General features: G+C 51.2%; 1 protein-coding gene across 1 annotated transcript in view; it reads right to left on the bottom strand.

Moving 5' to 3' along the window:
- Positions 1-3,691: 3,691 nt before the first annotated feature.
- Positions 3,692-27,993, bottom strand: part of FGD6 (FYVE, RhoGEF and PH domain containing 6) — a 54,541-nt gene continuing 30,239 nt past the window's right edge. Inside the window, exons 5-20 of the mRNA XM_054386758.1 lie at positions 26,239-26,390; positions 25,000-25,156; positions 23,602-23,689; positions 17,849-17,899; positions 17,126-17,184; positions 16,955-17,026; positions 15,954-16,022; positions 14,367-14,450; positions 13,072-13,151; positions 9,714-9,816; positions 9,074-9,220; positions 7,219-7,321; positions 6,305-6,432; positions 5,433-5,561; positions 4,282-4,430; positions 3,692-3,728 (exon numbers count right to left, since the gene is read on the bottom strand). Of these exons, the coding sequence (XP_054242733.1) occupies positions 3,692-3,728; positions 4,282-4,430; positions 5,433-5,561; positions 6,305-6,432; positions 7,219-7,321; positions 9,074-9,220; positions 9,714-9,816; positions 13,072-13,151; positions 14,367-14,450; positions 15,954-16,022; positions 16,955-17,026; positions 17,126-17,184; positions 17,849-17,899; positions 23,602-23,689; positions 25,000-25,156; positions 26,239-26,390 (1,608 nt within the window). The remainder of the gene's footprint in view (positions 3,729-4,281; positions 4,431-5,432; positions 5,562-6,304; positions 6,433-7,218; positions 7,322-9,073; positions 9,221-9,713; positions 9,817-13,071; positions 13,152-14,366; positions 14,451-15,953; positions 16,023-16,954; positions 17,027-17,125; positions 17,185-17,848; positions 17,900-23,601; positions 23,690-24,999; positions 25,157-26,238; positions 26,391-27,993) is intronic.

The following is a 27,993-nucleotide window of genomic DNA, read 5'->3' as shown; positions in this document are numbered from 1 at the left end:
GATGGTTTCAAGCTGAGGCAGAGCAGGGTTAGACTGAAGCTGAGGAAGAAGTTCTTGAGTAGGAGGTGGTGAGACTCTGGCACAGGCTGCCCAGGGAGGCATCCACGCCTCTTGCCTGGGGGAGTTCAAGGTCAGGCTGGATGAGACCTTGAGCAGCTGAGTCTAGCTGAGAGGTGTCCCTGCTGGCATAGAGGGGAGGTTGGAATTGGATGATCTTAAAGATCCTTTCCAACCCAACCTATTCTGTGTTTCCATGCAAACACAGCAGGAATTTTCAAGCAAGACTCAATGTCCAGGATCATTCTGCACAGAACTCAGCAGACTCTGCCACCTGAAAATCAACAGGCATACAACTTTCCACGGAGCATCAACCCCTCCAAAGATGAAACCCACACACTACGAGTGCAAAGGTAACTGATGTGACTTTATTTATACAAACATGATACATATCCACAGAAGTATTTACAACAGCTTTAAAACCCCTTTAATTTACAAAATAAAGGTTTTTATTCTTTTCATTCAGACAGGTAGAGTTCAGGGCTGCTCCAAATGAGAGTCTGTGGAGATGGTAAATGCAGGGGACAGCAGTTATGGCAAAACAAAGGCATTGAATGTGGCTTTCCAAACTTTTCTGTAGGTGAGGATGTAATATCCATCACTGAGTAATTCAGTTTTCACACACACACTCCCAAATATTTGTACAATATATTCCATAGCTGCTCAACTATCCACTTGTAAGTCCTTTGGGCACAAAAAGTAGTTGTGAGTTAGAAGAGAGAATTCATTAGAATTCAAGATGCATCCCAGAGTGTTTTTCCAAGAACAAAGATGCTGATTAGTCAGTGCTAATGTTTGTCTCTTACTAACCAACCTTAAATTAATTATTAAGTAGAGATTCTTAGAAGAAGAGGTAGCCAGGTGTTTAAAACACCTGTGGTCTGGCTTTAGTGTTTAGTCAAATCAAGAAGTGGATCCTTTATTTTCATGAATGGCTCAGGTGGGAAGGCACCTCAGAGCTCATCTTCTCCGACCTCCCCTCCATGCCCAGGGACACCTCTCAGCTACACTCAGCTGCTCAAGGTCTCATCCAGCCTGGCCTTCAGCACCCCCAGGCAGGAGGCAGCCACAGCCTCCCTGGGCAGCCTGTGCCAGAGTCTCACCACCCTCCTACTCAAGAACTTCTTCCTCAGCTCCACTCTAACCCTGCTCTGCCTCAGCTTGAAACCATTCCCCCTTCCCTCATTGCTAGACACCTTTATTTTTATGGCAATGAATGAAAAGGGGAGGTGAGCTGGAGAAATAGAGTAGGTTTGAGAAGCAACCACCTGAAAGCACCAGGAAAGTGCTTTTGTTGTGGGCTCTTCATACAGCACAAAGCCCTAGGGACTGGAGAAGGCAGAAGAGGAAGCCCTGACACGCTGAGACAATTTACTTCACACAGCATGAGGCTGCAGTGAGTGCACTCTTGTGGTGTTTTTAAGGCTCCATTCCAATCTCTTTCTGTCACAGAAAGGTTTTTTGTTGTTGATCGGTCAAGTGCTTCCTGAAGAAGCTCTCTGCTTTTTACAGCACACTTTAACCTATTTTCTCACCCTGCACCAAGCCCTTCAGAGGTAGTTTGATGCCACACCTGAGGCAGAATTTGGGCACCTCCCTTAGTAGGGGCTGGGACTTTTATTGCTCTGTTTTGCAGCAGGCAGAGCTGTATCAGTCCATAAACTGAAATGAACTTAGCTTGCTCCTGGCCCAACTGCTGACTGCTTTGCTGGTACATGGCTTTCCATCCTGGAGTTAAAGACTGGAGAAGCTCTTCCCTTAGCTAATCCCAACTGGTAGAGCCAGGTCACATCCCTGTCACATTGCCATCAGTTTTGTAGCGGACACAGTTAAAAACCAAGTCAGAACCGCCCCTGAAGAGGCATGCTCACAGCTTCCCTGGCTGCAGGCAGCAGCTGCTTTTGGGGACTAAAAGCCTTTCTCTAGACCACAGGAGAAAAGCATTCAGTTACCAGGGTTGCATGAAGGCTTTGATCAGAGTCCCACAGCACTTCAAGCCCCATGTAGGAAGCTGAATCTTCAGCCTGCAGTCCCTGCTGCAGGAAGGAGCTCTGAAGTGCTTCAAGTTGTTTGCTTGGTGGCAAGCAGCAGGCTTCTAAGCTTGCCACTAACTCCACAGCAGCTCTGGAGTTTCTGCAGAGCCAGGTTAGCATCTGAGACCTGCTCTGGAGGTACTGGGGGGGGTAAGAGAATTTTGGTTTGCATTTCCACTCCTGGCCTTTCTGTGGTGACTGCCAACTGTTCTACCACCTCTTCTCTTTCCCTCATGAGGCCATAGAAAGGATTCAAACTATTAATTAGAAGTCAATTACTCAATTCTATTACCACAAGTAGCTTGATTCAGAGGAGTACAGAGAAGTGTTTCAGACAGTAAAATCACCTGGCTACACATCCATCACATTGGACAGAGAAATGGCTTCCTTGCAGGTGCTTTTCAGAGTTCTAGTTCCATTTCTGCTACTACAGTGGTAAAGGTTTGGTTTTGTTTTTATTTTTTTACAATTAAATAGAATAAAAGCACCAAAACCATCAGCAAGTGCTTCCTAATGAGGTATACTGACAAGATAAGAAGAGAACCAAACACCTAAACCTGAACTGTGCTCAAAAGAAGAAGTGACAGTGTAAACAAAAGGTGTTCAGAGTGATGTACATCTCAGTGCCAGCTGGGCTGTGCAATTCCAGTTCAAACAGAAGACTGAAAAACACAAGGGTTGAGCATTCTGGGAGGGGGTAAAGGGGGGCAGATAGATTTCCTGTGCTTTGGGGCTATAGTGTTGACTGCTGTATACAGAATTCACCACCCAGAAGTGAAACAAAGAACCTCTTTGGTCTTTTCCCTGCATATCAGAGGTGTATTTTTCACTCTGCTTTAAATGACTACTGGCAGTGTAAGAGAAAATTGATCCTACAATGGTTTGAGGAGAACTCCTTTGGCACTTGCAGTACTGTGGAAGCTCCAGGGCTTTCTCTCTGTAATTGCAGAGCCTGTTTGAAAAGATTTTTCCTTTTTCTCTTTTTTTTTTTTTTCAGTAATTGATTTCCCTTGTCTCTCTCTTTAATACCTGCACTTTGCAGCTGCTTCTGTGAGACAGAGCTTTTTGCACACCACTGTATAGCACAGGATTTCAACTGCTACCAAGGGCAGGAGCAGCAGGATCATGCAGCCTCTCATGGAGGAGTTTCCATAGCCAAAGAAGATCCAAACCCTTGCAAATTCTTCCTGCCAAACTGCACAGTGAGCATCAGCAACTCAAGACCTATGCACTAGGCAGGAGGAGCTGCACAACTGCAGCAGATTTGTTGTGTTTTGTGTTTTAACTAAAGCTGAGGCTTTAGGAAGGTGTTGAGCGACCACCTGCCGTCCTTGGAGGCACTTTGGACCTCACTGCAGACCTCACAAATAAACTCTGAGCATTGAAGTAAACATTGGCATTTAATAAATAACACATTTGGTATCAACACAGAAACACACACAGTGCCTTAGAAAAATATCACCTTGCACTAAAAATGCAACAACTTCCTCATCCTGACAAATATACAACTTGGTGGAGGGTGGGAGGGCAGGGCTCTGGCTCCTGGGACAGCTGTTCCTTGGACATTGTCCTTCCAAGCTGCAGGCACACTGCTGGCACTGCTATAGGATGGTGCCTTCTTGGAAAGCTTCTATCCACCTAGGAGAGAAGCAAACTGTTAGGAAGCTGCTGGTAAAACCAGAAACCACTCTGCTGGGTCTGGCTGCGGAGGCACACCAGAAGTGGCAGCATTCTTCCATCACCAGTTGGTTTGGTGCTGCAAATGCCAGAGGTTTGTCCAGGGAGTCCAAAGATAGAAAGCTTGACAGAGGCACAGGTAGGTACCACTACAGAATGGCTCAGGTTGGAAGGGACCTCAGAGCTCATCTCCAACCTCCCCACCATGCCCAGGGACACCTCTCAGCTAGACTCAGCTGCTCTTCATCCAGCCTGGCCTTGAACACCCCCAGGCAGGAGGCAACCACAGCCTCCCTGGGCATCCAATTCCTTCAAGGCCAGGCTGGATGAGGCCTTGAGCAACCTGGACTGATATGAGGTGTCCCTGCCCCTGGCAGGGGGTTTGGAACTGGATGATCTTTAAGGACCCTTCCAACCTAAACCATTCTGTGGTTCTATGAATATGAACTCTCAAGACTTCTGAAACGTTTTCTAAGAACAAAAGTAACAGAAATTAGTTCAAATGGCTTCTTACTTTTGAGCTGAATGGGGATCATCTGCTTTGAAGATGTAAAATAAAGTGTTTTTGTGCAGTAAATGGAACACTCTGGACTCTGAGTTTTCATCCTTGACTTCACTGACTGTGAATCCAAGCAAAGGTTGGCTCTCTAATGCTGCCACATCCTATGTCAAAGGAAAAAAAGCAAACAAGACAAAATTAGAGCTTGTAGTCCACCCTGAGGAATGCATTTAGACTTTCCTCTACACCACACCACTGCTGCAGACTGAACAACCAGAAAGTTGTTGCAAGCAGTCATGCACTCAAGGCTGCTTTTTATAGTCTCCATGCATGAATCAGGGGACAGGAGATAACAAAACCTGATAGACTTCAACACTGCTGCACCCCTTTTTATTTCCCTGATAGCATCTACCTTGACTTTCACTCCACAGTCTCATCCTTCTGCCTGTAAGGACTTCTGGGCCCCTCAGCTCAAGACAGGGAACTGCTTGAGAGAGAGTCCATCCCAGAGCCACAGAGCTGCTGCAGGCAGTGGAACATCTCCCTGTGAGCACAGCCTGAGGGACCTGGGGCTTGGAGCAGAGGAGCCTGAGGGCTGCCCTCATTGCTGGGGATAAAGATGTGCAGGGCTGGAGCCAGGCTATGCTCAGGGATGTCCAAGGACAGGCCAAGGGGCACTGGGTGCCAGCTGGAGCAGAGGAGGTGCCAGGGGGACAAAGGGTAAAACTTTGTCCCTGTGAGGGTGGCAAAGCCTGGAGCAGGCTGCCAGAGAGGTTGTGGAGTCTCCTGCTCTGGGACACTCAAAAGCTGCCTGGATGTGTTCTGCCCTGGGTGCTCCTGCTCTGGCAGGGGGCTTGGGCTGGATGATCTGTAGAGGTCCTTTCCAACCCCTCCATTCTCTGTGATTCTTCTATCAGAAGGTCAACTCCCACTTGGCAGCTGACCAAAGGTCCTTCCAGCCCAGTGCTCTCTCCAGCAACCTTCATGGTGAGTCCTCATGTCTGCAGGGGTCATGGGATGCTACCAGCTGCACTCAGCATGCTACAAGGATGAGCTAATTCCTGTCCAATTCACCAGACCCACTCCTGTCTCGTTCTTCTCCCTGTGTGGCTTGTTCCCAGCTCTGTTACAGCCCCAGCACCCCCCCTGGCTGGTTGTTTCCTTACCTCACTAGCAGCATATGTGTATAGCACCTTGTTTTTGATAACAAACCAGAGGTGTTTCCATGGCTTCTTGTTGCCCTTAGACCTGTGCAGGTAGCCACTCATTGTAGAGTCCTCCGTATTGGCTGAAACCTGAAGAGCAGAACAAAGCAAAATCAAACAGACAAACCCAGAGCTTCCCATCAGGCTGGGAGGGACCCCCAAAGGTCACCTTTGCCCTACCCCCTGCAGTGAACAGGGACACCTCCAGCTGGAGCCACCCAGGGGCTTGCAGTACAGCTCTTTTAAACCAAAGCCCTGGCCTGTCAAAGACTCAGGTTGTCACCTCAGCTCACCTTCACATGGGTAATTAACTCAGAGGGCTGAAAGAAAACCAGTTTTGGCTGCTACCATCTGTCTGCTCTGGGGGAGAGGTTTCTGCAGTCACTGAGGGCTGGCAGTTAAACTGGCAGCAGCAGGACAAGAGAGGTTTAACACACTGAGAACACCACACTCCTGCACCGGAAGGAAGATGACTTCCTCCCTTTCCCAAGACCTCCAGTGCTGGCAGGCAGAGCTCAGCTCTACCTCTCCTGGTCACAAGCCAAGAGCTGGGCTGGTGGAAGAGCCTGCTCAGGGAATGTTGGTGCAGAGGTACAGACACCCCTTGGGACACAGGGAATGAGGGAAGAGCTGCCAGCTTTGGCCACCTCTGAGTCACAGCCTCAGAGCTGCTTGTGCAGCTAAGGTCAGAGCCCTGCCTACACCAAGCTAAGTCCAGCTGAGCTCTGCCTGCTGGCTCTGGGAAGATGGCTAAAGCAGGGAACTCTGTGTTGGTCTTTGTACTGGGAATTTTGGTGATGTCAGCCCAAAAAGGCACCTGGCCCAAAACTTACTTCTTTCAGGGCTGCAGGAATTTTTTTCTGCTTTCTTCCTGAGGGGATGCTGTGCAAGACTGTAGACAAGGCACTTGATGGAGATCTGTGGTTGACTGGGGAGCCACTCTTAGGGGTGCACTGGTGATCTGAAATGCAGAGGATGGATGTACTGCTCCCATGTCACAGACAGCCAAACACAGGCACTGAGCCTCTCCCTTTTCCTTACAACCAGCTGGCAGTTCCAGTCTGCTTCCCCTGGCTCAGCAGTCAAACACCTTCACTGCTGAACTGACACTTCAGTACTAGGAGCAGCAGCTTGGCTTAGAGCCCCCCCAGATCACATCCACAAGAAGCTGAGAACTAAATGGATTGCTCCTGTGACTCCCCCACCCCCCTGGGCAGCCTGTGCCAGCCCCTGACCACTCTTTGCACCAAAGAAATTTTTCCTTCTCTCCAACCTAACCCTCCCCTGGCACAATTCCAGGCCATTGCCTCTCCTTCTGTCACCTGATGCTAGGGAGCAGAGCCCAACCCCCACCTCACTGCAGCCTCCTCTCAGGGAGCTGTAGAGAGCAATGAGGTCTCCCCCAGTCTCCTCTTCTCCACACTGAACACCCCCAGCTCCCTCAGCTGCTCCTCCCCAGCCCTGTTCTCCAGATCCTTCCCCACCTTTGTTGCCCTTCTTTGGACATTGAGAGGGCAACTTCTCAATGTCCTTCTGGTAGTGAGGAGCCCAGAACTGAACCCAGCACCCAAGGTGCAGCCTGAGCAGTGCCCAGCCCGTGGGTACCATCCCTGCCCTGCTCCTGCTGCCTACACCACTGCTGATCCAGGCCAGGCTGCTGCTGCCCTTCTTAACCACCTGGGCACTGCTGGCTCCAGTTTATAAGGTCCAGAAAAAAATAAAGACAGTTTGTGAAGATTTTCTTTACCTTGTTTCTGTAGCTGCCTGAAGCAATGATCACAGACTCTTGCTGGCTGGTTTTTCATGTAGTCCAAGCCATGTTTATTTGATGAACAAGCCTGGCAGACAATCTGGAAACAGACAAAGGTGTCAGTGGACAGGAGGTGAGCCTGGAAATCACCAGAAGACCTCCAGTGCTGTGAAGCCCCAGACAGAGCCTGCAGTAGGCACTGGATTCGATCTTAAATGTTTTCAGTGCAGGTCCTTATGTTCTACCTGCTGCTCCTCCCTCTGAATGATACAAAGATGAGAAATCTGAGTGCCATAATCCAGGAAGCCAGAGCAGAAGCAGCCTGCTGTGCTGCTGAGCTGTGGCAATCACAAGCTTGTAAAGAAGGAACCAAACCCAGGCAAGGCTCTGCTGACAGCTTCTCCCCTAGACAGGGGCCTCAGCTGCACTGCATCCTGCACTCCCTCTTGATCAAGCAAAAAAGACAAAGGATTCTTAGACCTAACCTTCAGAAGTCTGAAAGTTAAAACCAGATGGTACTAACTTACACCCCAAATCATTATTTATCTTACAACAATTAGGGAAGACCTCTACAGCTCCCTGCAAGGAGGCTGCAGTGAGCTGGGGCTGGGCTCTGCTCCCTAGCATCAGTTGCTAGAAGGAGAGGAACTAGCCTGGAATTGTGCCAGGGGAGGGTTAGCTTGGAGAGGAGGAAAAATTTCTTTGCTTCAAGAGTGGTCAGGGATTGGCACAGGAGTCCCCATCCCTGGAAGTGCTCAAGAAACCTGTGGTCATGGCATTTGGGGCCATGGTGGTGTTGGGTTGGGGGCTGGATGAGCGTGGAGGCCTCTTCCAACCCCAACAGTTCCATATCCATGGCTCATTAGCACTACACACCTGCAGAAGCAGATGACAGCCAGGAATTGTTGTCCAAAGTGCAAAGTAAGAAGCATGTAGCAGGTTAAAAGGTTGAACCCCAGCCTGTCATGGAATCATGGAAAAGGATCTCTGGGTTGTGGGGGGATGCTGAGCAGAGGGGAGGATCCTTTTAGGATAAGCAGTCTCATTCCTTAGTGGAGTGGGGAGAGGAACAAAACCTCAGCCCTGTCTTGTACTGTGGTCCCCTCAGCAGGGAGGTCTGTCCCTTGAAGAGGTCCTACAGCCATGGAGGTCTGTGCCAACCAAAACCATTCTAAGATCACTCAGCCCAACCACCAACCCAGCCCCACCATGGCACTAAACCAAGGAGGCCCCAAGTGCCATAGCCACACTTCACTCTGGAGCACCCCAGACCCACCCCCAGCCCCACCATGGCACCAAACCCTGGCCCCAAGTGCCATAGCCACACTTCACTCTGGAGGACCCCAGACCCACCCCCAGCCCCACCATGGCACCAAACCCTGGCCCCAAGTGCCATGGCTACACTTCACTCTGGAGGACCCCAGACCCACCTCCAGCCCCACCATGGCACCAAACCCTGGCCCCAAGTGCCATAGCCACACTTCACTCTGGAGGACCCCAGACCCACCCCCAGCCCCACCATGGCACCAAACCCTGGCCCCAAGTGCCATGGCTACACTTCACTCTGGAGGACCCCAGACCCACCCCCAGCCCCACCATGGCACCAAACCCTGGCCCCAAGTGCCATGGCTACACTTCACTCTGGAGGACCCCAGACCCACCCCCAGCCCCCACCACGGTCACCAAACCCTGGCCCCAAGTGCCATGGCCACACTTCACTCTGGAGCACCCCAGACCCACCCCCAGACCCACCACACTGCTTTTAGCCCATGTCACTGTGCCAGGGCACAGTGGGCTGTGCACAGAGGCCCCACTTGGGAACTAATGCCAAAGGTGGCCACAGCTGCCCAACCTTTCCACATGCCCTGCAGTGATGCCTTCTCCAGGTCAAGGTGAATTCACTGGTACAGATCATGCACATAGTGGCTCTGGTGTCAGGGATCCAGATGGGAGCCTTTGATCCCAGTGGACTATCCTCTTCCTGTTTCTCTGGAGCTGCCTGAGAGGAGAGGCAGAGCAGCACTGCATTAGTGGTGAGGGCCTGGGTCAGCACCCAGCAGTGAGGAAAGGCTGACTGCCATGACACTGGAAAGCCTTCCCTGATGAGCTGCCAGGGCCTGAACTGCCATCTGCTGCTCAATCAGTGACCATTAGACTGCAAGAGCTGCACTCAGTTAGTTGAATCAGTTCAATGGGAAGGGCTGTGTGGCTTTTCCAGCCTGGTTACACCAAGGACTGCTCTGTTTCCAAGCCCTTCCATCTCTTCTTGCTGTTCACAGGATGGCTGAGGGAGCTGAGAAAGCTGCTTGGGGTGGTTTGGAAGAAAAGAGTTTTGAATGCATGGAGTAGGTCACACTGTGGAATATTCTGCTCTAGCCTCTGCTCATTGCTTGGTTTATTGCTCATCAGGCAATGCCTCATTGCTCTAAACACCTGCAGAGAGATTTTCTATCCCAGAAGGGAGCAGCCCAAGCAGTCAGGGTGCAAGGTACCTCTTCAAGACTCCTGCTGGGGTTAAATGTGATCCTCTTTTTTGTATAGTCCTCAATTGACTTGGAGATAGCTTCCAACCACTCATCCCTCTCTGTAGCAGAGCTGTTGGAGTGAAAAACAAACACAATTTATTCTTGTTAGCATCTGAAACTAAGCAGCAGACCCTGACTACACTCCTTCAGCTTTCTTACACACTGCCCTAACTCTTGCAGCCCCCAGTCCCTGCTGACCCTGGCACTGTGCTCTAACTCCGGCCAGCATCAGCTCCTTCTCTTGATGAATACTAAAGGAAGGTTGCTCTCTGTTGCTGTAATGTGGATTCCCTCCCTTCCTTTCCTCCTTCCAAGATGCCCTGGCATTGTTTCAAGGCTTCCCCCTTCTTCCAGGACCCTTGAATAGCTGGAGTAACCCTGGAGCCCTCTCTCCTGAAGGGGACTCAGAAATGTCACCAAGTCTCTTTTTCCCTCTTTCCTTCTAAGGCTGCAGTTTGGTAGAGCCCACCCTGTGAAACCACCAGGGAAAACCAGCCCTAGCCCTGTGCTCCTGAAGGCTTTCTCCTAGCCACAAAGATGATCCAAGGGCTTGGAGCACCCCTGCTAGGAGACAGGCTGAGGGGGCTGGGGGTGTTCAGCCTGGAGAAGAGAAGGCTCCAGGGCACCTCTCCCAGCTGAGCTCTGCTCATCTCAGGGGAGGTGATGCAGCTCTGTGCCTGGGGGAGCTCTTTGCTGGCCTCTGCCCACACCAGGCTGTCCTGGGCTGTTGTTTTCAGGCCCAGAGCTTCACTTCTGAGGGTGCTGATTTGTTTCTCTGATGAGCAGATTTCCAGTACACTGCTGCATTGTACCCTGTGCAACAATGCTTCCTACAGAGAGCCTAAGGAAACCCAGACCTCAGCCTAGGCTGGAGGGAGCAGTCACTGAGACTCAGCCTGAGGTGACAAACACTCCCAGGTCCACACTTAGCAACTTGCTTACATTCCCTTGCCAGTGGTTTCTTACCAGCCTCACTTCTGCCCTGCCTGCCTCTGCCCCCAGGATCAGCTGGGGGTCTCTCTCCTTGGCTGCAGACACCACAGCATGCAGGGCACTTGAGCATAAAGCCACAGAAGTGAAATTTGTCTTCAGTGTCTGGGAGGTTAAGTTGAAGAGTTCTGGAGCTGAGATGTGACCATCTGTGACCTGGTTTCAGCTGAGACATTGCTGATTTGCTCCCCAGTGGCTGCACAGTGCTGTGCTCTGGATCAGGACGAGGAGAATGCTGCCAGCACCCTGATGGTTCAGCTGTTGGCACAAGCCAAAGACTTTTCAGCTTCTCACACCCTGCCAGTAGGGACACCTCTCAGCTAGACTCAGCTGCTCAGGGCTTCATCCAGCCTGGCCTTCAACACCCCCAGGCAGGAGGCAGCCACAGCCTCCCTGGGCAGCCTGTGCCAGAGTCTCATCACCTCCTACTCAAGAACTTCTTCCTCAGCTCCACTCTAACCCTGCTCTGCCTCAGCTTCAAACCATTCCCCCTTGGCCTGGCTCTAGACACCCTCAGCAAAAGTTCCTCTGCAGCCTTCCTGCAGGATCCCTTCAGCCACTGGAACTGCTTCCCAGGACTCACACCCTGAGCTTTGAAATGCCTTTTTTTGTTTCCTCAGTGTGTAAAAGAACCTTAAGAAACACTGAAATTTGTTGGGAAAACCAAACCAAACCAAACAACCCAACAAAAATAGTCCTCTGGAGCCTGCTGCTATCAATAGCTCCTGCTCAGACAATCGAGCTACTTCCTTTGGCTGCCCTGAGAAGGTTGATCTCAGAGCAGCCCTCAGCCAGGGATGCTGCTGCCTCCATGCAGACATCCTCCTGTGGGTATTTATTTACAAGGGCACAGAAGGAGAAGCAGTCTGCCCCCGCTCAGCTTGATAAAGAGCAGAGGAATCATGGCTGTGCTCAGGGGGCTCAGCACTGTCAGAACACACTGAGCTGCAGCTCAGACACACTGAGGACAGCAAGGCAGAGCAGCCAGGGCTGTGCCAGAGGCATCCTGCTGAGGACAGGCCAGAGCTGCCCTGCTTCTGTCAGCTCCATCCCTTGGCTGCTGCATGGAGAACTTGGTTTGGTTTGCTCCTGTTAAAGACAAGCTCCATTTCAGGACCTGCTGCCTCTGCCCGAGTTTCAGGTTCATTGAGATCCCAGAGTCATAGAATGGCTTCAGTTGGAAGGGACCTTAAAGCTCATCCAGCTCCAACCCCCTGCCATGGGCAGGGACACCTCCCACCAGCCCAGCTTGCTCAGGGCCTCATCCAGCCTGGTCTTAAACACTTGCAGGGATGAGGCATCCACCACTTCTCTGGACAGCCTGTTCCAGTGTCTCCGACCCCCAGAGAACTTCCTCCCAATGCCTAACCTAAATCTACCCTGCTCTAGTTTGAAGCCATTGCCCTTCTCCTCTCACCACAGGGGATCCATTTCTTGTTCCAACCACACTCTTATTTTAGGTAGAAGACCAGGATGACTTTTTCCAACTTGTATCAGTTACCAATAGTAACCAGAAAGTCAGAGAAAAGACCTCCAGGCTCATCAAGCCCAACACCATCACCATAAACATTCCTTGTCATGCCTCATGTCCTGTCCTGGCACCACCAGAGCATATCAGTGACTTTGGAAGAACCAAGACTGAAAAGCAAGGCCTAAAATCCATGGAATGGAAACATCTTTGATTCTTGTTCCTTTCAAGGACAGGCAGTGAGAGGGCAAGACTTCAACTGCAACTCTCTGAAGGTGCAGCCAGGGTGCAAAGGAGGAGCCAAGCAGGAGGGTTTTTCCATTCTGATCAACAGTCAACTGTCTTGAGGACAGCAGAAGCCCCACCAGCTGCAGCCCAAGCTGCTCAGACACCAGCCACAGTCACTAGAGGCTTTGTGCTCCTGTCCATCCCTCCACAAGGAGCTGCTGCCATCCTTAAGGGTCAGGCTGAACAAATCCATGTGGTGCCAGTGAAATGCATTGTGTGTGTCCAGGCCTCCTTTCTGCTGCTCCACTTCAAAACAGACTTCAATTTTCAGAATCAGATTCTGGCTGTGAACAAAACCTGAGTAGAACAAAGCCTCCCTTCCTGCCAGAAGCCCATCCTGCACTCCCTCTGCTCTGATTTCAGCCAAGGGGAAGTCTGCATGACCAACATCCCTGCTTGCTGCAGTGGGCTTGGACCAGATGACCTTTACAGGTCCCTTCCACCCCATCCTGTGACTCTCTAGGTGTGAATTCAGCTATCAAAAGCTCACAAGGGCCGCTTGAACTTATGTTATGTTTTAAATTGCTTTAACTTTTCAATTGTTTACATTTCCCACTGTTCATCATCTGTGAGCCTTACCTTGCAGAAAGGATGAAGGATCTCTCCACACTCTCAATGTTCAGCTCATTCTGATATGCTTCCTGGGTTGGCTTTCTAACCTTCAGTCAAGAGAGAAAGCTTGATGGTGAAGCTGAAATGGTCCTTTCATGGCTGCTTTAGTCTCACTCACTGTAAAGTCTCTCACATTTCCCTTGCAGAAGGAATACACTGGAGATGATGATGCAGCAGGCCAGAGAGCCCAGCAGCACTAAGATCATGTGCACCCCACTCCATTTCTCTGTGGCCCCACACAAACACTGCAGACACACAGGAATGAAGCCCAAGAGCTGTCAGACACCTTCCTGCTGTGCTTCCTCGGCCCAGCCCTGTTAGCCTCTAAGCACCTTCTGCAGCTGGGCAGAAGAGGCACTGCTGTGGCTGCAGGACCCACCACAGTGGGCACCTGCCCCATACCCCAACGGGCTGGGACCACCCTGCTGATCATTCTGAGCCACCAAGTTTCAAAGCCAAGGAGCTCTGCAAGTCAAAGAGTGGTTCTGAGCCACCACAGGACATCTGCTGGCAGAAGAGATGATGCAGCCCTGCCTGAAAAGCTTGGGCCTGAGCAGCAGATCTGCACCACAGCTACACTTGGTGCTTCCCTCTGACAGCTGCTTGACTCCTGAGGCAAGGGTTTGTTGTTCCCAGCAGCTGCCGGGTCAGAGATCCTCCTGCCAAAGCATGGCAGGCATGTCCCTTAGCACTGCCCAGAGGGCTCAGGGCTTGACTTCGATGCTTTTCACAAGGGCTCAGAAACAAAACCCCTTGTGAAAAGCACAGAGATACGCTCCACCAGAAGCTTCTCAGGCAGAGATGCCTCATCTCTGAAGGCTGCAGACAATAAAAAGCAGTTACAAGGCAGAAGTGAGGCAGCCTAAATAAAACACAACACAACCCCCAAATCAGCAGATTTGCAGAGGGATCAGTGCTGGGGGACATGCAGGGGAGATTCACAGAGTGCCTTGGCTTGCAAGGGACCTTGCAGGGACACCTCCCACCAGCCCAGGCTGCCCAAGGCCCCAGCCAGCCTGGCCTTGAACATTTCCAGGAAGGCACCAGGGAGATGATCCTTTGGCAAAAGTTTTTCTGAGGAAAAACTAGGAAGCAATCGCACAGTCTGCATGAGGCAAGAAACATTAATGCTGGAGGATTTCTCTGGAACAGCAGCATCTTTAATATCTCTTTCCAGCAATAATCATAGGTTGTGTGTTTAAACTTTGAAGGCTTGAGTTGAAATAGATTGGGAGAAAGACTCCTTTTGCCCAGTGCCTCACCTTCATCCCAGCTAGGGACAGCATGTTGTTGAGTTTATACATCCCAGACTGGACTGGAGTGGTATAGAGCAGGGCATCATTGAACTGCAACAGAGAAGAAATGCTGGTCAGAAAACAGAGAAGAAATGCTGTTAATGACTAAAGACTGTCCAGAGAGAGGCAGAGCAGAAATGCTGTTCAGAAAGTAGAGCAGAAATGCTGTTCAGAAAGTAGAGCAGAAATGCTGTTCAGAAAGTAGAGCAGAAATGCTGTTCAGAAAGTAGAGCAGAAATGCTGTTCAGAAAGTAGAGCAGAAATGCTGTTTGCAGTGACTAAAGACTGTTCAGAGAGATGACTTCAGGTGCATTTCACTGGAAGCACAGAATTCCTGCAGGGCTGAGATCAAGTGTCCAGAAAGGCATCTCCTGCTTCCTCTTGCTCCCCTCAGAACCCAAGCCCCTGTCCATGCATGACTTCAGCTAACAATAGGTGTCTATTTATATCCTCCTGGTGTAAACAGGCATCTGGCACAGGAGTAGACAGTGCATGGAGCTCAGAGAGCAGCCTGTCAGAAAGGGCACAAATGTTTCTCCTCTCCAGAGCTATGCTGCACAAAAACTGCTTTCAAAGCATATTGGAATTAACCACTGGAACAAGGCAAAGCAATTCTAGAACCTTGGAGCCTGGCAGGATGAAGTTTAGCAGTTTAAGACTGTAAGGACCATTCACCCTCCTCAGATTTCCCAGTTTAAATCTGCATCTACTCTTTAGCTCTCATCCTACCAGACTTGGCTTCGTTCATCCCATGGCTGAGGCTTGAATGTGTCAGCTCAAGACAGCAGCAGATTTTTGGGAGCATTAACTGATAGCATTTGCAGTGATCCCTGCTTCAAAGCCATCTCCAGAGACCAAGACTAGCAAGCTTAGAATCCACCCTGCACCACTGCCTAGGGAAAGATTTCTTTGCACTGCAGTAGTCACAAGACAGATCCAGGCAGGGCTATGGACCAATAATGGCACAAACTCCCCATGGCAGCAGTGGCTTCCCTGTCTGAGGCAATTCTGCTTCATGTCCTGACTAGAAGGTTCAAGTGGAAACAGAAACTGCAGAGATGCACTGAAGTTTCATAAGGAAAGAGCAGAGAGAACCTTGCACTTCACTTCCAGCCCAGGATGCAAGTAGGCTTGAGTGCAGGGGAAGGAGAGAGCAGGAGGGGAGGAGGGAGCAGGAGGGAGGGGAGGAAGGAGGGGAGGGTGCAGCAGCAGTAGCAGAGCTGCAGGCTTTAAGACCCAGTGAGGCTAAAGGGGATGGAGTCATGGTTTTAACTTTCACACTGGCAGAGATGATGTCTCCTGGCCCAAGCACTCCAGTTTTAAAGGAGCTCTGCTCCAGACCCAGGCCACCTGAGTGGGCAGTGGGGCTCTGTCCAGATGAATGCCAGTGCACCAGGTGGTGTCTCTGAATCAGAGCTGAGCAAGGAGAACAGCAACAGGTGAGCCTTTTGTCCACTGCCTGGGGTTATTAGCTGCTTCTGTTTGCAGTGCAGTGCTTCAGGTGCTCACAGTTACAGCTGTGCTAGGAACTCAGCAACACACACAGCATCTCACCAGAAAGAACATCCGAGGCTGCATGACCTTCCTGGACAGCTTCATCAGGGTTCCCTCTTTCAGGAACACCTAGCAAATCAAAACAAACAACTCACAGCCTCCTCAGGGCACAAGACACACAAATGAGATCACTTTTTCAGCATCATCATCATTATTATATTTGTATTATTATTATTAATTCTACTTGGTCGAGAGAGGTTCTCCTGCCCTGCTGAGGCCACATCTGGAATATTGTGTCCAGTGCTGAGCCCCTCAGCTCAAGAAGGACTTCAGGGAAGTGCTTGAGAGAATCCATCCCAGAGCCACAGAGCTGCTGCAGGCAGTGGAACATCTCCCTATGAGCACAGCCTGAGAGACCTGGGGCTTGGAGCCTGGACCAGAGGAGCCTGAGGGCTGCCCTCATTGCTGGGGATAAAGATGTGCAAGGCTGGAGCCAGGCTCTGCTCAGGGATGTCCAAGCACAGGCCAAGGGGCACTGGGTGCCAGCTGGAGCAGAGGAGGTGCCAGGGGAACAGAAGGGAAAACTTTGTCCCTGTGAGGGTGCTGGAGCCCTGAAGCAGGCTGCCAGAGAGGTTGTGGAGACTTCCAGGACCCTTCTGGACATGTTCCTGTGTGCCCTGCCCTGGGCGCTCCTGCTCTGGCAGGGGGGTTGGACTGGATGATCTCCAGAGATCTCTTCCAACCCCTCGCTCTGTGCATCCTGAGCTTTCTCTACAGTGCACTTCAAGCCATGACAAACACAACGCTAAGCTTGAGGAAGCAAACCCCTGCCTGCAAGGCATGGCAAGGAATCATATCCTAAAATCTGCAAGTTTTCATCAGAGAAATGTCTACAAGAATCCCCAGACCCCATGTACAGGAAGAAGCAGCATTCATTCCACTGTTAGAATCCAATAATTCAGCAATGAACCATTTTTCTTCTTGGTGCATGCCAGCTTCAGTACTTTGCTTGCACATCATCTGAGCTGCCCTTTTCCTGCTGCATGCCACCCAGAACCTACCCTTCCTGGCTGCACAATCTCATGGTGCCCATTCAGACTGTACTGAATCTGCATCAGCTTCTGGAAGTTATCCTGCAGGCAGCAAAAAAGAAAGAAGAGTCAGCAACTGCCCTTGCAGCCATGAGGGAAAGCTTCAAGCATCCAGCTAGCTGCACAAGGCAGAACACTCACCCCCTGCTTCATGATGTCATTGGCATGGTTTGCCACCTCTATGACCACTGCCAGAGCATCTGGAGGAGGAGGAAGTGATGCTTTGGTTACACCTTGGCGCTGCTGTTATGCAAAGCACAGCCAGGACACTGCCCTCCACACCCTGCCAAGACCCAAGCACCTGATCGTGCATCCAGGAGCACTTCCCACAGATCCCAGAGCCACTGGGTCATGGTTTAATGAGTATGCCCCCAGCAGGTCACTCCTCCAGCCACCAGGGACAATGGCTTTGAGCTGGGAGAGGGGAAGCTGAGACTGGAGATGAGGAAGAAATTGACACTGTGGGTGGGGAAACTCTGGCACTGGTTGCCCAGGGAGGCTGTGGATGTCCTTTCTTTGAGGTGTTCAAGGCCAGGCTGGATGAGGCCTTGAGCAAGCTGGGCTGGTGGGAGGTGTCCGGGCCCCTGGCAGGGGGTTGGAGTTGGATGATCATTAAGGTCCCTTCCCACCCAACCCATTCTGTGATTCTATGATTCTGTTTCTGACAGTCCACATCAAGATTCAGTTCTCCTTTCTCACACAAAGAACTGATGTCAGCAGCTCTGCTCACAGCAGAACAGCTAACAACGTTCTAACTGATGGAGTTTATTCCATTGCTGTTAGTGGCTGAGCAACCTGCATGCATCTAACATGGAGAGACATCAAGATGTGCATAAGCTGTCACCTCCTTAAGGAGACCTTTACCTTGAGTATCTCTGTAGTCTGCAGATTCCTCCAAAAGGTTCTTTAAATAATCTGCATAAAGAAAAACAAACAACAGAGAGGTAGTCTATAGAAGCTGAGAAAAAAGTCATCCGTTACAGAAGATCTGCTGATGGTTAACACCAAGGAGACCTTCTTGAGGCCTTCCAGTGTCTGCAGGGGCCTGGCGAGGGACTTTTTAGGGTGTCAGGGAGTGACAGGACTGGGGGGGATGGAGCAAATCCAGAAGTGGATAGATTCAGATTGGATGTCAGGAAGAAGTTCTTCCCCATGAGGGTGGTGAGAGACTGGCACAGGTTGCCCAGGGAGGTGGTGGAAGCCTCATCCCTGGAGGTTTTGAAGGCCAGGCTGGATGTGGCTCTGAGCAACCTGATCTGGTGTGAGGTGTCCCTGCCCATGGCAGGCGGTTGGAACTGGATGAGCCTTGAGGTCCTTTCCAACCCTAACAATTCTATGAATGCTCACCAGCAATAAAAGTAAAACACCTTCCATGCTCAAAGTGCCATTTTTGGGTTTCAATCCTAAGTTTAGTTCCTCAGCCAGGAGATGGCAGCCTCAATCCATCCAAGCCTTGGGAGTTTTTAAGTCTCTCTTACTCAGATAAAATTAACTCCAAATGTATGACTAGACAAGAAAATATCTCCCTCAGGTTTCCATTCCGTGCTGAGCGTTTTGTTCACCAAAAAGTACAATTTGCTGTCAACTGTTCATTGACAAAGTGCATCTGGGTCAGGCCAACTCCAGGCACCAATCCAGGCTGGGTGCAGAGTGCCCTGAGAGCAGCCCTGAAGAAAGAGCCTTGGGGGTGTTGGGTGCTGAGCAGCTCCCCAGGAGCCAGCAGTGCCCTCCTGCAGCCCTCAGGCAGCTGTGTGCTGGGCTGCAGCCAGAGCAGTGTGGGCAGAGGGCAGGAGAGGGGATTCTGCCCCTGGGATCTGCTCTGCTCAGACCTCACCTGCCATCCTGCCTCCAGTTCTGGTGTCCCCAGCAGGAGAAGGACTCAGAGCTGCTGGAGAGAGTCCAGAGGAGGCCACAAAGATGATCCAAGGGCTGGAGCAGCTCTGCTGTGAGCACAGGCTGAGGGAGCTGGGGGTGTGCAGCCTGGAGAGGAGAAGGCTCCAGGGGGACCTCAGAGCTGCCTGCCAGGACCTGAAGGGATCCTGCAGGAAGGCTGCAGAGAGACTTTTGCTGAGGGTGTCTAGAGCCAGGCCAAGGGGGAATGGTTTGAAGCTGAGGCAGGGCAGGGTTAGAGTGGAGCTGAGGAAGAAGTTCTTGAGTAGGAGGGTGGTGAGACTCTGGCACAGGCTGCCCAGGGAGGCTGTGGCTGCCTCCTGCCTGGGGGTGTTGAAGGCCAGGCTGGATGAGGCCCTGAGCAGCTGAGTCTAGCTGAGAGGTGTCCCTGCCTGTGGCAGGAGGTTGGAGGAGATGAGCTCTGAGGTGCCTCCCACCCTAAGCCATTGAGTGATTCTATATCCTCAGTAAGAATTCAACCTTCCATTACTGCCTTCAAGCTCAAGCTTTGAACTGCTTAAAATTGAAAAAAAAAAAACCCAAATCAGAAAATTCCAAAGAAACATCCACCTTAGAGTGCTGACAAAGGCAATTTATGAATTACCTTAGCATGGAGGCACTGAGATTCTGGCAGATCTTCTGGCAGCTAACCAGCTGTGACCTAGCAGGCACTCAGTCTTAGCCTCTCCGCTGTAAAAGTGGGAGTGAAAGAATTCAACTCCCTTATGCTTGCCCTACCCAAACTCATCCTTTTCCTCCAAAAGGCTCAGCAGCCAATTGTTGCTGCCTTCAGAAGTTGTCTTGCTTCATTCATGCCCCTCAGAGACTGCTCCCTGCACTGTAAACTTTTCCTCATGCACACAGGAAAAAAGGAGAATTGTGAAACACTGTTCTGCAGCAAAAACTCTTCCTACAAAGAGTGAGGAATCCTGCCACAGCTAAGGAAAGCTTGGAGAACACCAGGATGACATGGAGAGAAATACCTGTCATTGGAATGTTGTATTTTTGGCAAGGACCTAAGGGAGGATCCAAGAGAGAAGGGCAGGTTGAAGGCAGAGGAACTGGCTGGGGTCTCCTGCAGGGAGTGCCGGGAGGTCTGGCTGGGCCACAGGAACACCCACAGCCTTCTGCTCTGCCCAGAGGGCTCTCAGATCAGCATCAGCCAATGTGGGATCTGCAAAGAGAAGTCTGACCTGGCACCAAAACCTCTCCAGCTACACTCCAGAAATACTGCACCCTTCATGGCCCTTGAGACCTTGTGCTGCAGCAGCCCCTAGGTGTCCAGGGCAATGTTGAGGTGCATATAGCCTGTGGAACCCAGAGTCAGATTGGGCACTCTTGGTTATGCTGGAAGAGCTGGTGGCAGAGGAACATCTGAATAGATCAATACCTGAATAGATCAATAGATCAATAGTATGAGGGTGGTGAGACACCGGCACAGGTTGCCCAGGGAGGTGGTAGAAGCCTCATCCCTGGAGGTTTTGAAGGCCAAGCTGGAGGTGGCTCTGCGCAACCTGATCTGGTGTGAGGTGTCCCTGCCCATGGCAGGGGGTTGGAACTGGATGAGCCTTGAGGTCCCTTCCAACCCTGACAAGTCTATGACTCTATGAACAGATCAATACCTGAACAGACCACTCTCTGCAGGGGACCTTTCACTGCAGGAGTGGTCAGGCACTGCCCCAGGCTGCCCAGGGAGGTGGTACAGTCCCCATCCCTGGAGGAGCTTCCAAGCCAGGTGGCTGTGGTGCTGAGGGCTGTGGTTTGGTGTCAGTGGCTCAGCAGCAGGGGTGGGACTGTGAGCTCTAGGTGAGGGTTGGACTTGATGATCTCCAAGGTCTCAGCAGTTCTATGAACTCTCTTTCTGCCCTGCAAAGCAGCCCCAAGCTCAGTGGCTTAGTTTTGCTCTGTCTCAGCCTCTCCTGACTATACCCCAGCTAAGGACAGTAGAAGACTCTCTCCCTGCAAGCCCTCTGGTGAGAACAAGAGGAGGGAGGCTCATGCTGTGGCAGTGAAGAGTCTGTTCACATTGCACAGTCTCTTATCATCTACTGAAATCAGAGGGCTTGGGGAGTCAGGGATCACCTCTCCATCCCTCTTTGGAGTCAGGTCTCTAATTAACCTCCACCCACAGCCCTCCCCTGGAGCTCCTAGGCAGCATGTGCCCAAGTGGCAGCTCCCTTGCTGGCCTGGGGAGGCTGTGCAATCAAACAGGAGCACAGCTCAGCTGGGCCTCTCCTTGCCTGATTTATGAGCCCCCCTGCTCCTGCCTCTGGCAGCACCACAGCAGCCCCACTTCAAAGCACAGCCATGACCTGGTGAGGTGACCATGTCACAGCAGGCTACCAGCACAAGGCTGTCCCCCTGCCACACCACACCTAAACAGAAGCAATCCCTGCTGGCTCAGGCCTTGTGGCTTCATTTCCTGCATTACTGTGGCTCCCCTGCTCTTAGCCATGGGCCCTCATCCCCCACCCACAGATCCCCCCTGTCCTTAGCCTCACTCCATCCCAGCCCACTGCAACAACAGATCTGAGTGTGTGGCAGGTCCTGCACAAGCTGTGCAGCACAAGTGCATGGAGCTCAGGATCACATAGAGCTGCTGGGAGGTGGCAGAGCTGCTGGATCAGCCAAAGAGATATGGAAGCCTGAGAATGTCAAGGACCACAGAAATGCAAACCAGACTGAGAAAGGGACTGGTTCAGAACAGCACTCCCAGCCCCAGCATGACTCAGTTCCTGGTCTCACCTCTCCATTGCTCACACACAGCAACAGCAAATGATCTTTCTAAATCAGCAGCAGGCACTGCAACCCCATTGCTGCCCACAGCATGGCACATGTATGACTACAGCTAGGTCTGCAGCCTGGGGACACCCACAGCACCCTCCATCACCAGAGTGAGGGGTTTTCAGGCCTAAACCAGCCTGTTCCAGCCACAGTGGCAGTTAATGACCACAAGGAATGTCCCTTCAACACCTGGGTCCAGTGCCATCCACTCCTGCCTCTTCTCCCTTCCCTATGCATACAGACCATGGCATTTCCTTCAACCCTTTTAATCAAACCCTTGGAACTCCCCAGCCCCCACAGCTCTGCTGACTTTGCACTGCCAAGCCTGTACCAGCCTTAAGCCAGTATCTTTTCAAAAGCAAGCAGCTCCCCAGATGCCATTTTATGGTTGGATTTTATCAGGTAAGAGTCACTAAGATTTTCCGCTACAAAGCAGTCCCTTCATGAAGGGGTTTCCCACCCTTTTCTCAATACCTGTTACCCTAATGAGCTCATTAACATGAAAACATCTCTGCTAATAACTGAGTAACTGCCCTGCAATGCTGGAGCCTAACTCCCCCAGCAGGCAGTACTCTAACTACTTGCTGGGGAGATGCCAACAAGCTGCCTCAGAGCCAAACAAAAAAAGGTCACCCAGCATTTTATTTTGCAGTTACTCCATAAACAGAGGCTATTTTTAAATTGCTCATCAAGAAGCAATGGCTTTCAAAAACAATGCCTTAAGTATTTCCAAATCCTTACAGGAGCCACCCCCCTCCCACACCAAACACATCTCTAAAGGCTTCACAAAGGAGCCCTCTATCACTGCCCTCCTTTGGCAGCAAGGAAGGCAAGGAATGGTGGAGAGGACTTGCAAAAGGTCACCCAAACATCCCAGTGCCAGAGATCTCCCAGTCCCAAGCCAGCTCTTCAAGCCTGCAGTGCCTCTCAAAGGACTCTGGAGCATTTACTGATAAGCTTACACTAACAGCAGGTGTTTTGCCTTTAAAAGAGAATGGATTCTGCAGACAAAGCACTTGGGTGGGGGAGAGACTGAGAAGCTACTTGCAGAAGTTCACAGCTGCATAGACATCTTTCACTTCCTTCCCCTAGCTCCAATTTCCCATCCTACCTTTCTCCTTCATTAAAAACAAAGCCCAAAACCCCACAATAACAAAAAATCCTCACCCCAAAAGAAGGAACCTCAAAGCAAACCAGGAGCATTCCAATCCCCTAAGGGAATGATTGGTTTCTATTGCCACAGAAACAAACAAAAAGCACCACAGGTTGCATGTTTCCCAAGCAGTGCTGCTTGTCTCTGGGGAGACCTTCTCGTGGTCTTCCAGTACTTGCAGATAGCCTCCAAGAAAGCCAGGAAGGGAGTTTGGATAAGGGCTTGGAGTGATAGGATGAGGAGCAATGGATTGAAGCTTGAGGAGGGGAGATTGAGACTGGAGATAAGGAAGAAATTGATAGTGAGGGTGGGGAGACTCTGGCACAGGTTGCCCAGGGAGGCTGTGGATGCCTCCTGCCTGGAGGTGTTCAAGGCCAGGCTGGATGAGACCCTGAGCAACCTGGGCTGGTGGGAAGTGTCCCTGCCCAGGGCAGGGGGTTAGAACTGGATGAGCTTCAAGGTCCCTTCCCACCCAACCCATTCTGTGAATCTAGGACTGTACCATCAGAGACCACCCCACAGTATTTTGAAGGTGAGCACCTTGCCTGTGTACCTCACTGCAGGATTAACAGAGCAAGCAGCTAAATCCATAGAATCTTCTGAAGAGAGCCTGCAGAAGATAGTTCAGTGGCCATGCCAGCAGCCTGAGGACTAGACTTGATGATCTCAGAGGTCTTTCCCAACCTTAATGATTCTGAAGGCTTTACAGCTGGACAGAGCAGCCTGAGGAGAGGTTTCCTGGGGTGTGTGAGGACTGGCCTCTGAAGCTTGCAGGAGAGGTTGACTGTACCTGTCAGCAGCAGCCTGTACTGAGGAATCCTCTGAACTGGCTTCAGCAGGTAGTGCTTGAGGGCCAGGCTAGCACAGCGAGGGCTCAGCTGAAAGAGACACCCAAGGTCAGCAGGGGTTCTGTGGCAGCCAAGGCCTCCAACAAAACCTAGAGACACACAGGCAGCTGCTGACTGCTCTGTCTTCAGCAGGTGCTACTGCCTGAGTGCTAACCACCACACTGCAGAGCAAGCACCTCCCTGGTGGGAAATGAATCAAGTTAAAAGCCATCAGTAGGCACTCATGAGACACAGATTCCAAAGAGATGCTTTTGCTTATGAGGAAGGGAGGTGAAGCTGCTCAGAAAGGAAGGAAGGAAGGAAACAGCAGTGGCAAGGGCAAGATGCTCCTTTGCAACCCCTGTTGGTGTCCATTAGGCAGCAAGCTCAGTGCAGGTTTGATTAATCCACTCCTCTCAAGTCAGCACAGAAGAGCCATGCTCAGAAATGTCAATTATCTTGAGCTTGCATTTAATGTGCACCTGAAACACAAAGGCCTCAAAAAGGCTTCTTCTTTCCCGGCCTTGCTGACTCTGCTTCAAGCTCTTTCTCTGCCCGCTGAATTCAGCCCTTCCAAGCACTTGTAAGCAAGCAGAGCAGGGATCACTCAGGACAGCCCATGGCAGAGGGGGTAAATGCACACTTGGTGGGGATCATGTGCTTGGGGAGCTTGCACCTCTTCTTCCAGCACTCTTTTCAGGCACTGGAAGAGGCTGCCCAGGGAGGTGGTGCAGCCACCATCCCTAGAGGGATTTAAAAGGTGCCTGTATGTGGTGCTGAGGGATGTGGATCAGTGGCAGTGGTGAGCTCTAGGTGAGAGGTTGGTCTTGGTGATCTCAAAGGTCTCCTCCAACCTCAACAGTTCTATGGCTCTCTGATTTAAGGGAGTTATGCAAAAATCTGGCAATGCTTTTAGGGACACAAATCAGCTTTCTTCTGACTGCTGAACATGCTGGGTGTGAAACTTCCAGCAATATGAGATGAGAAAATTGACCTCTTACAGCTTCCAGCTGAAATGAAACACCAGTCCTGTGAGTAAGCTACTGCCCTGTGAGGTGGTAGGGAAAAAAACCTGGTGGAAATGGGACAGTTACTCAGTGCACAGCATCACCAGGAGACAGAACTAAGGGAAAAAAGCACCTGTGATGCACTTCCTGAAAATTAAGGTCCTGTATCACATCTCACAATGGTAGCCAGGATCAGAAGTTACTTCACACAGTCTCAGTTGCTGCCTTTCCATCCCTACCCTCAAGCCAACACTGCAGAAAAAAGAACCCAAACCCAACCCCCAAATCCTAAGCAAATTAAGGAAGTCTCTAAAGCCTTCTGGAGGATCAGAGCTGTTGAAAGGAGCAGAGTACCTCGAAGTCCTTGACCACTGAAGCAAACCCTGCGTTCTTCTTACACTGCTCATCCAACAGTGCAATGTTCTTATCAAATTCCTTGATGTAAGTGGAGTACATCTTTAAGTAGGGACCCTTCTTAACAAATATATCAGCAATTCTTTGATGGTCAAGCCTGGAAACAAACAAACAAACAAAAATAGAGTCATTAGGAAGAGCTAAAAGTTGCCCATCTTAACACCAGAGCAAAAGACCCTTTTCACAGCAAGTCCTGGTTCTGAGCAATAAGCTCAGCAGGAACACACCCATCTCACCAGCCACCCTGAAAGACCCTACCAGGCACATCCCAGCACACCAGTGGTAGGTGACAACCACTTCATGGACAGCTTGTTTAAAATGGTCTGGGACCATCTAACCCCTTCAGTACAAGCTGGGTGTCTCACAGATTGCATCAGGTTGGAAAGGACCCTCCAAGGGCATCTTGCCCAACCGCCTGCAAGCAGCAGGGACACCTCCAGCTAGAGCAGGCTGCCCAGGGACACATCCAGGCTGATCCTGAATGTCTGCAGGGATGGAGCCTTAACCACCTCCCTGGGCAGCCTGTTCCAGTGTCTCCCCACCCTCACTATGCAGAACTCCCTCCTGATGCCCAGCCTGACTCTCCCCTGAGGAGACACACCTCCCCATGCCTCCAGAAAGCATGGCATCGTGCTCCTCACCCACTGCAGTTCCTCTGTCAGTGGGCTTTGGCTAGCTGATTTAAGCCCAGCCACCAGTGCACCTGAGGATGGACTCCAGTGGAACTGTTGATCAGTGCTGTGTCTGGTTAGCAGATCTCATTCACCTTTCAAAGCAAGCCAGCCTTCAGGCCAGCCTCCTTTTCCTCTCCTGGAATCAGTCCCCTGGCCATGCCCACACAGGGGCAGAACTCTCAGATAGAAGTGGCACTGTAAATCCCCAGGTGTGAATGCTAAGGACATGCCCTCACTTGCTGTCTGCCCCTCTCTAGACACCAGATGACCGTGGAGGGTCACTTCCAACCAGATGAGTCTGTGAGCATGCAAACTCCCTCGAAGTGCCTTAGCATCATCTGAAGGCAGAAAAGCACATCCAAGGTGGCAAATTGTCTCCTGTGCTTTCAGAGTCACCCTGCCAGTTAAGAAGGCATGCAGAAGACAGAGAGAAGCTGAGCCCAGCAGCCCCCCGCTGTTTCCACAGGGCCGGAGCGGTGGTGCCCCAGCACGGAGCGATAGTCACCAGTGAGCCAAGCGCTCCTCCAGCTCCCGCAGCAGGTCCCGGTTGAGCTCGTACAGCTGAGGTAGGTAGTACAGGATCTGGTTCAGGACTCTGTCCTCGATCACCGGCTTCCCGAGCTGCCTGGAGGCATGTGCCACAGCGTCGCGGAAATCCTGCCGGGGCACAGAGAGCACAGAACCCCCTCCTGTGAGCACAGCGCCTCCGGAGCGGCACCACCGCTGGCAGTGTCCCCCTGCCCATGCTCCAGGCACCGCTCCCGGGAGCAGGGCAGGCACCAGCTGGGCTTTGATGCTCCGCAGCTCCAGCTGACTCCCCTGGGACTGCCTTAATCCCTCCGGTTTGAGGCTGCAGCTTTACTTTCTTGCTCCTTGTATGCATAATATAGAAGTTCTTCATTATTTTTACAACATGCCCTTAGGAAATGTGCTGGCACAACGCAGGAGGAAACTAAAGTGGGGGGAAGAGCTTCTGTCTGCAAGGGGGTTGGCAGCCTTGAGCATCTTCTGGCTAACATTTGGCTCTAAAAGCAAAAGTGTGCTAGCAAAATCAGCTGGGGCAATCATAAATTGGAAGAGGGGAGACTGAGACTGGAGATGAGGAAGAAATTGACAGTGAGGGTGGGGAGACTCTGGCCCAGGTTGCTCAGGGAGGCTGTGGATCCCCCTCCCTGGAGGTGTTCAAAGCCAGGATGGATAAGACCTTGAGCAACCTGGGCTGGTCGGAGGTGTCCCTGCCCATGGCAGGGGGTTAGACCTGGATGAGCTTCAAGGTCCCTTCCCACCCAACCCATTCTGTGACTCTATGACTCTATTTCCAAACCCTTCAAGTTTTTACAGGTCATCTAGAAATATCCTTTTGGAAGTTGTGGCTCTTGGGCTACAAAAATTACTCATTGTAGTAGCAGCTCTTCCACAGACAGAAAAAGTACCACCTGGCAGGGAGATAGTGTGGCAACAGATGGGAGCCATGAGATTTCAAATGCTAATGGTGATCAAAACCAACATTGGTGCTTCCAAACACTTTACAGGAGGAGTAAAGCCCTGCTTACAACTTGCAGCATCTCCTTGCAGTATTTTGAAGGATCTTGAAGGATCCTCCTTGAAGGATCCTCCTACAGCATTTTTATGCTATAACCAGCTCCCAATAGCACAGAGCTGAGGCTTAATGGTCCTCCTTAAACTCTTCAGTGTTAAAATCTTGGCCCCACACAACTCAATCTGGCCAGGATTGTACCCATGTTAAACTCAGTACCCACTGCCCCAGGTATTTTCCCTGAGCACATGCAAACAAACTTTTCAGAAGCAGCTGAGGAATTCAGCATTTCCCTTGAAAGCCAGCACTGTGTAGAGTGGCAGAAAAGCAAACCAAACGAGATGGAGGCCACTACACTGAATTAGGGCAGCAGTGGAAGAAAGACTACTTGGAAGAGCTCTTTCTGAGCCTGTGATGTGTCTAAGGCTGGTAATGCATCCACAGGCTGGAAGTATCCTGAAAAAAGTGACCAACAACCTGCTCCAAAGCCAAATGCTGAGTTCTCTTATGAATGTGCATGGGGTCCACAGCTGCCTCGGAAAAGCTGGAGGTTAGAAAGACCATAATTGATAAATTAAGCTCCCTTTCTGCCTCCCCAGCTCTGCTACTCCAGGTCTGCCTAGCTCCATCTCCTCACTCCAGCATCTGGCTTTATTTAGGGTGTCTCACACTTTAGCTTCAACTTTTCCCCCTGCCCTCTCTCCTCATTACATCACTTCGGAG

This window comes from Indicator indicator, chromosome 14 (assembly GCF_027791375.1).
Source record: "Indicator indicator isolate 239-I01 chromosome 14, UM_Iind_1.1, whole genome shotgun sequence".
In the NCBI taxonomy this organism is placed as follows: Eukaryota; Metazoa; Chordata; class Aves; order Piciformes; family Indicatoridae; genus Indicator; species Indicator indicator.
The sequence above is the reverse complement of the archived record's forward strand: the minus strand, read 5'-3'. Positions and strand labels throughout refer to the sequence as shown.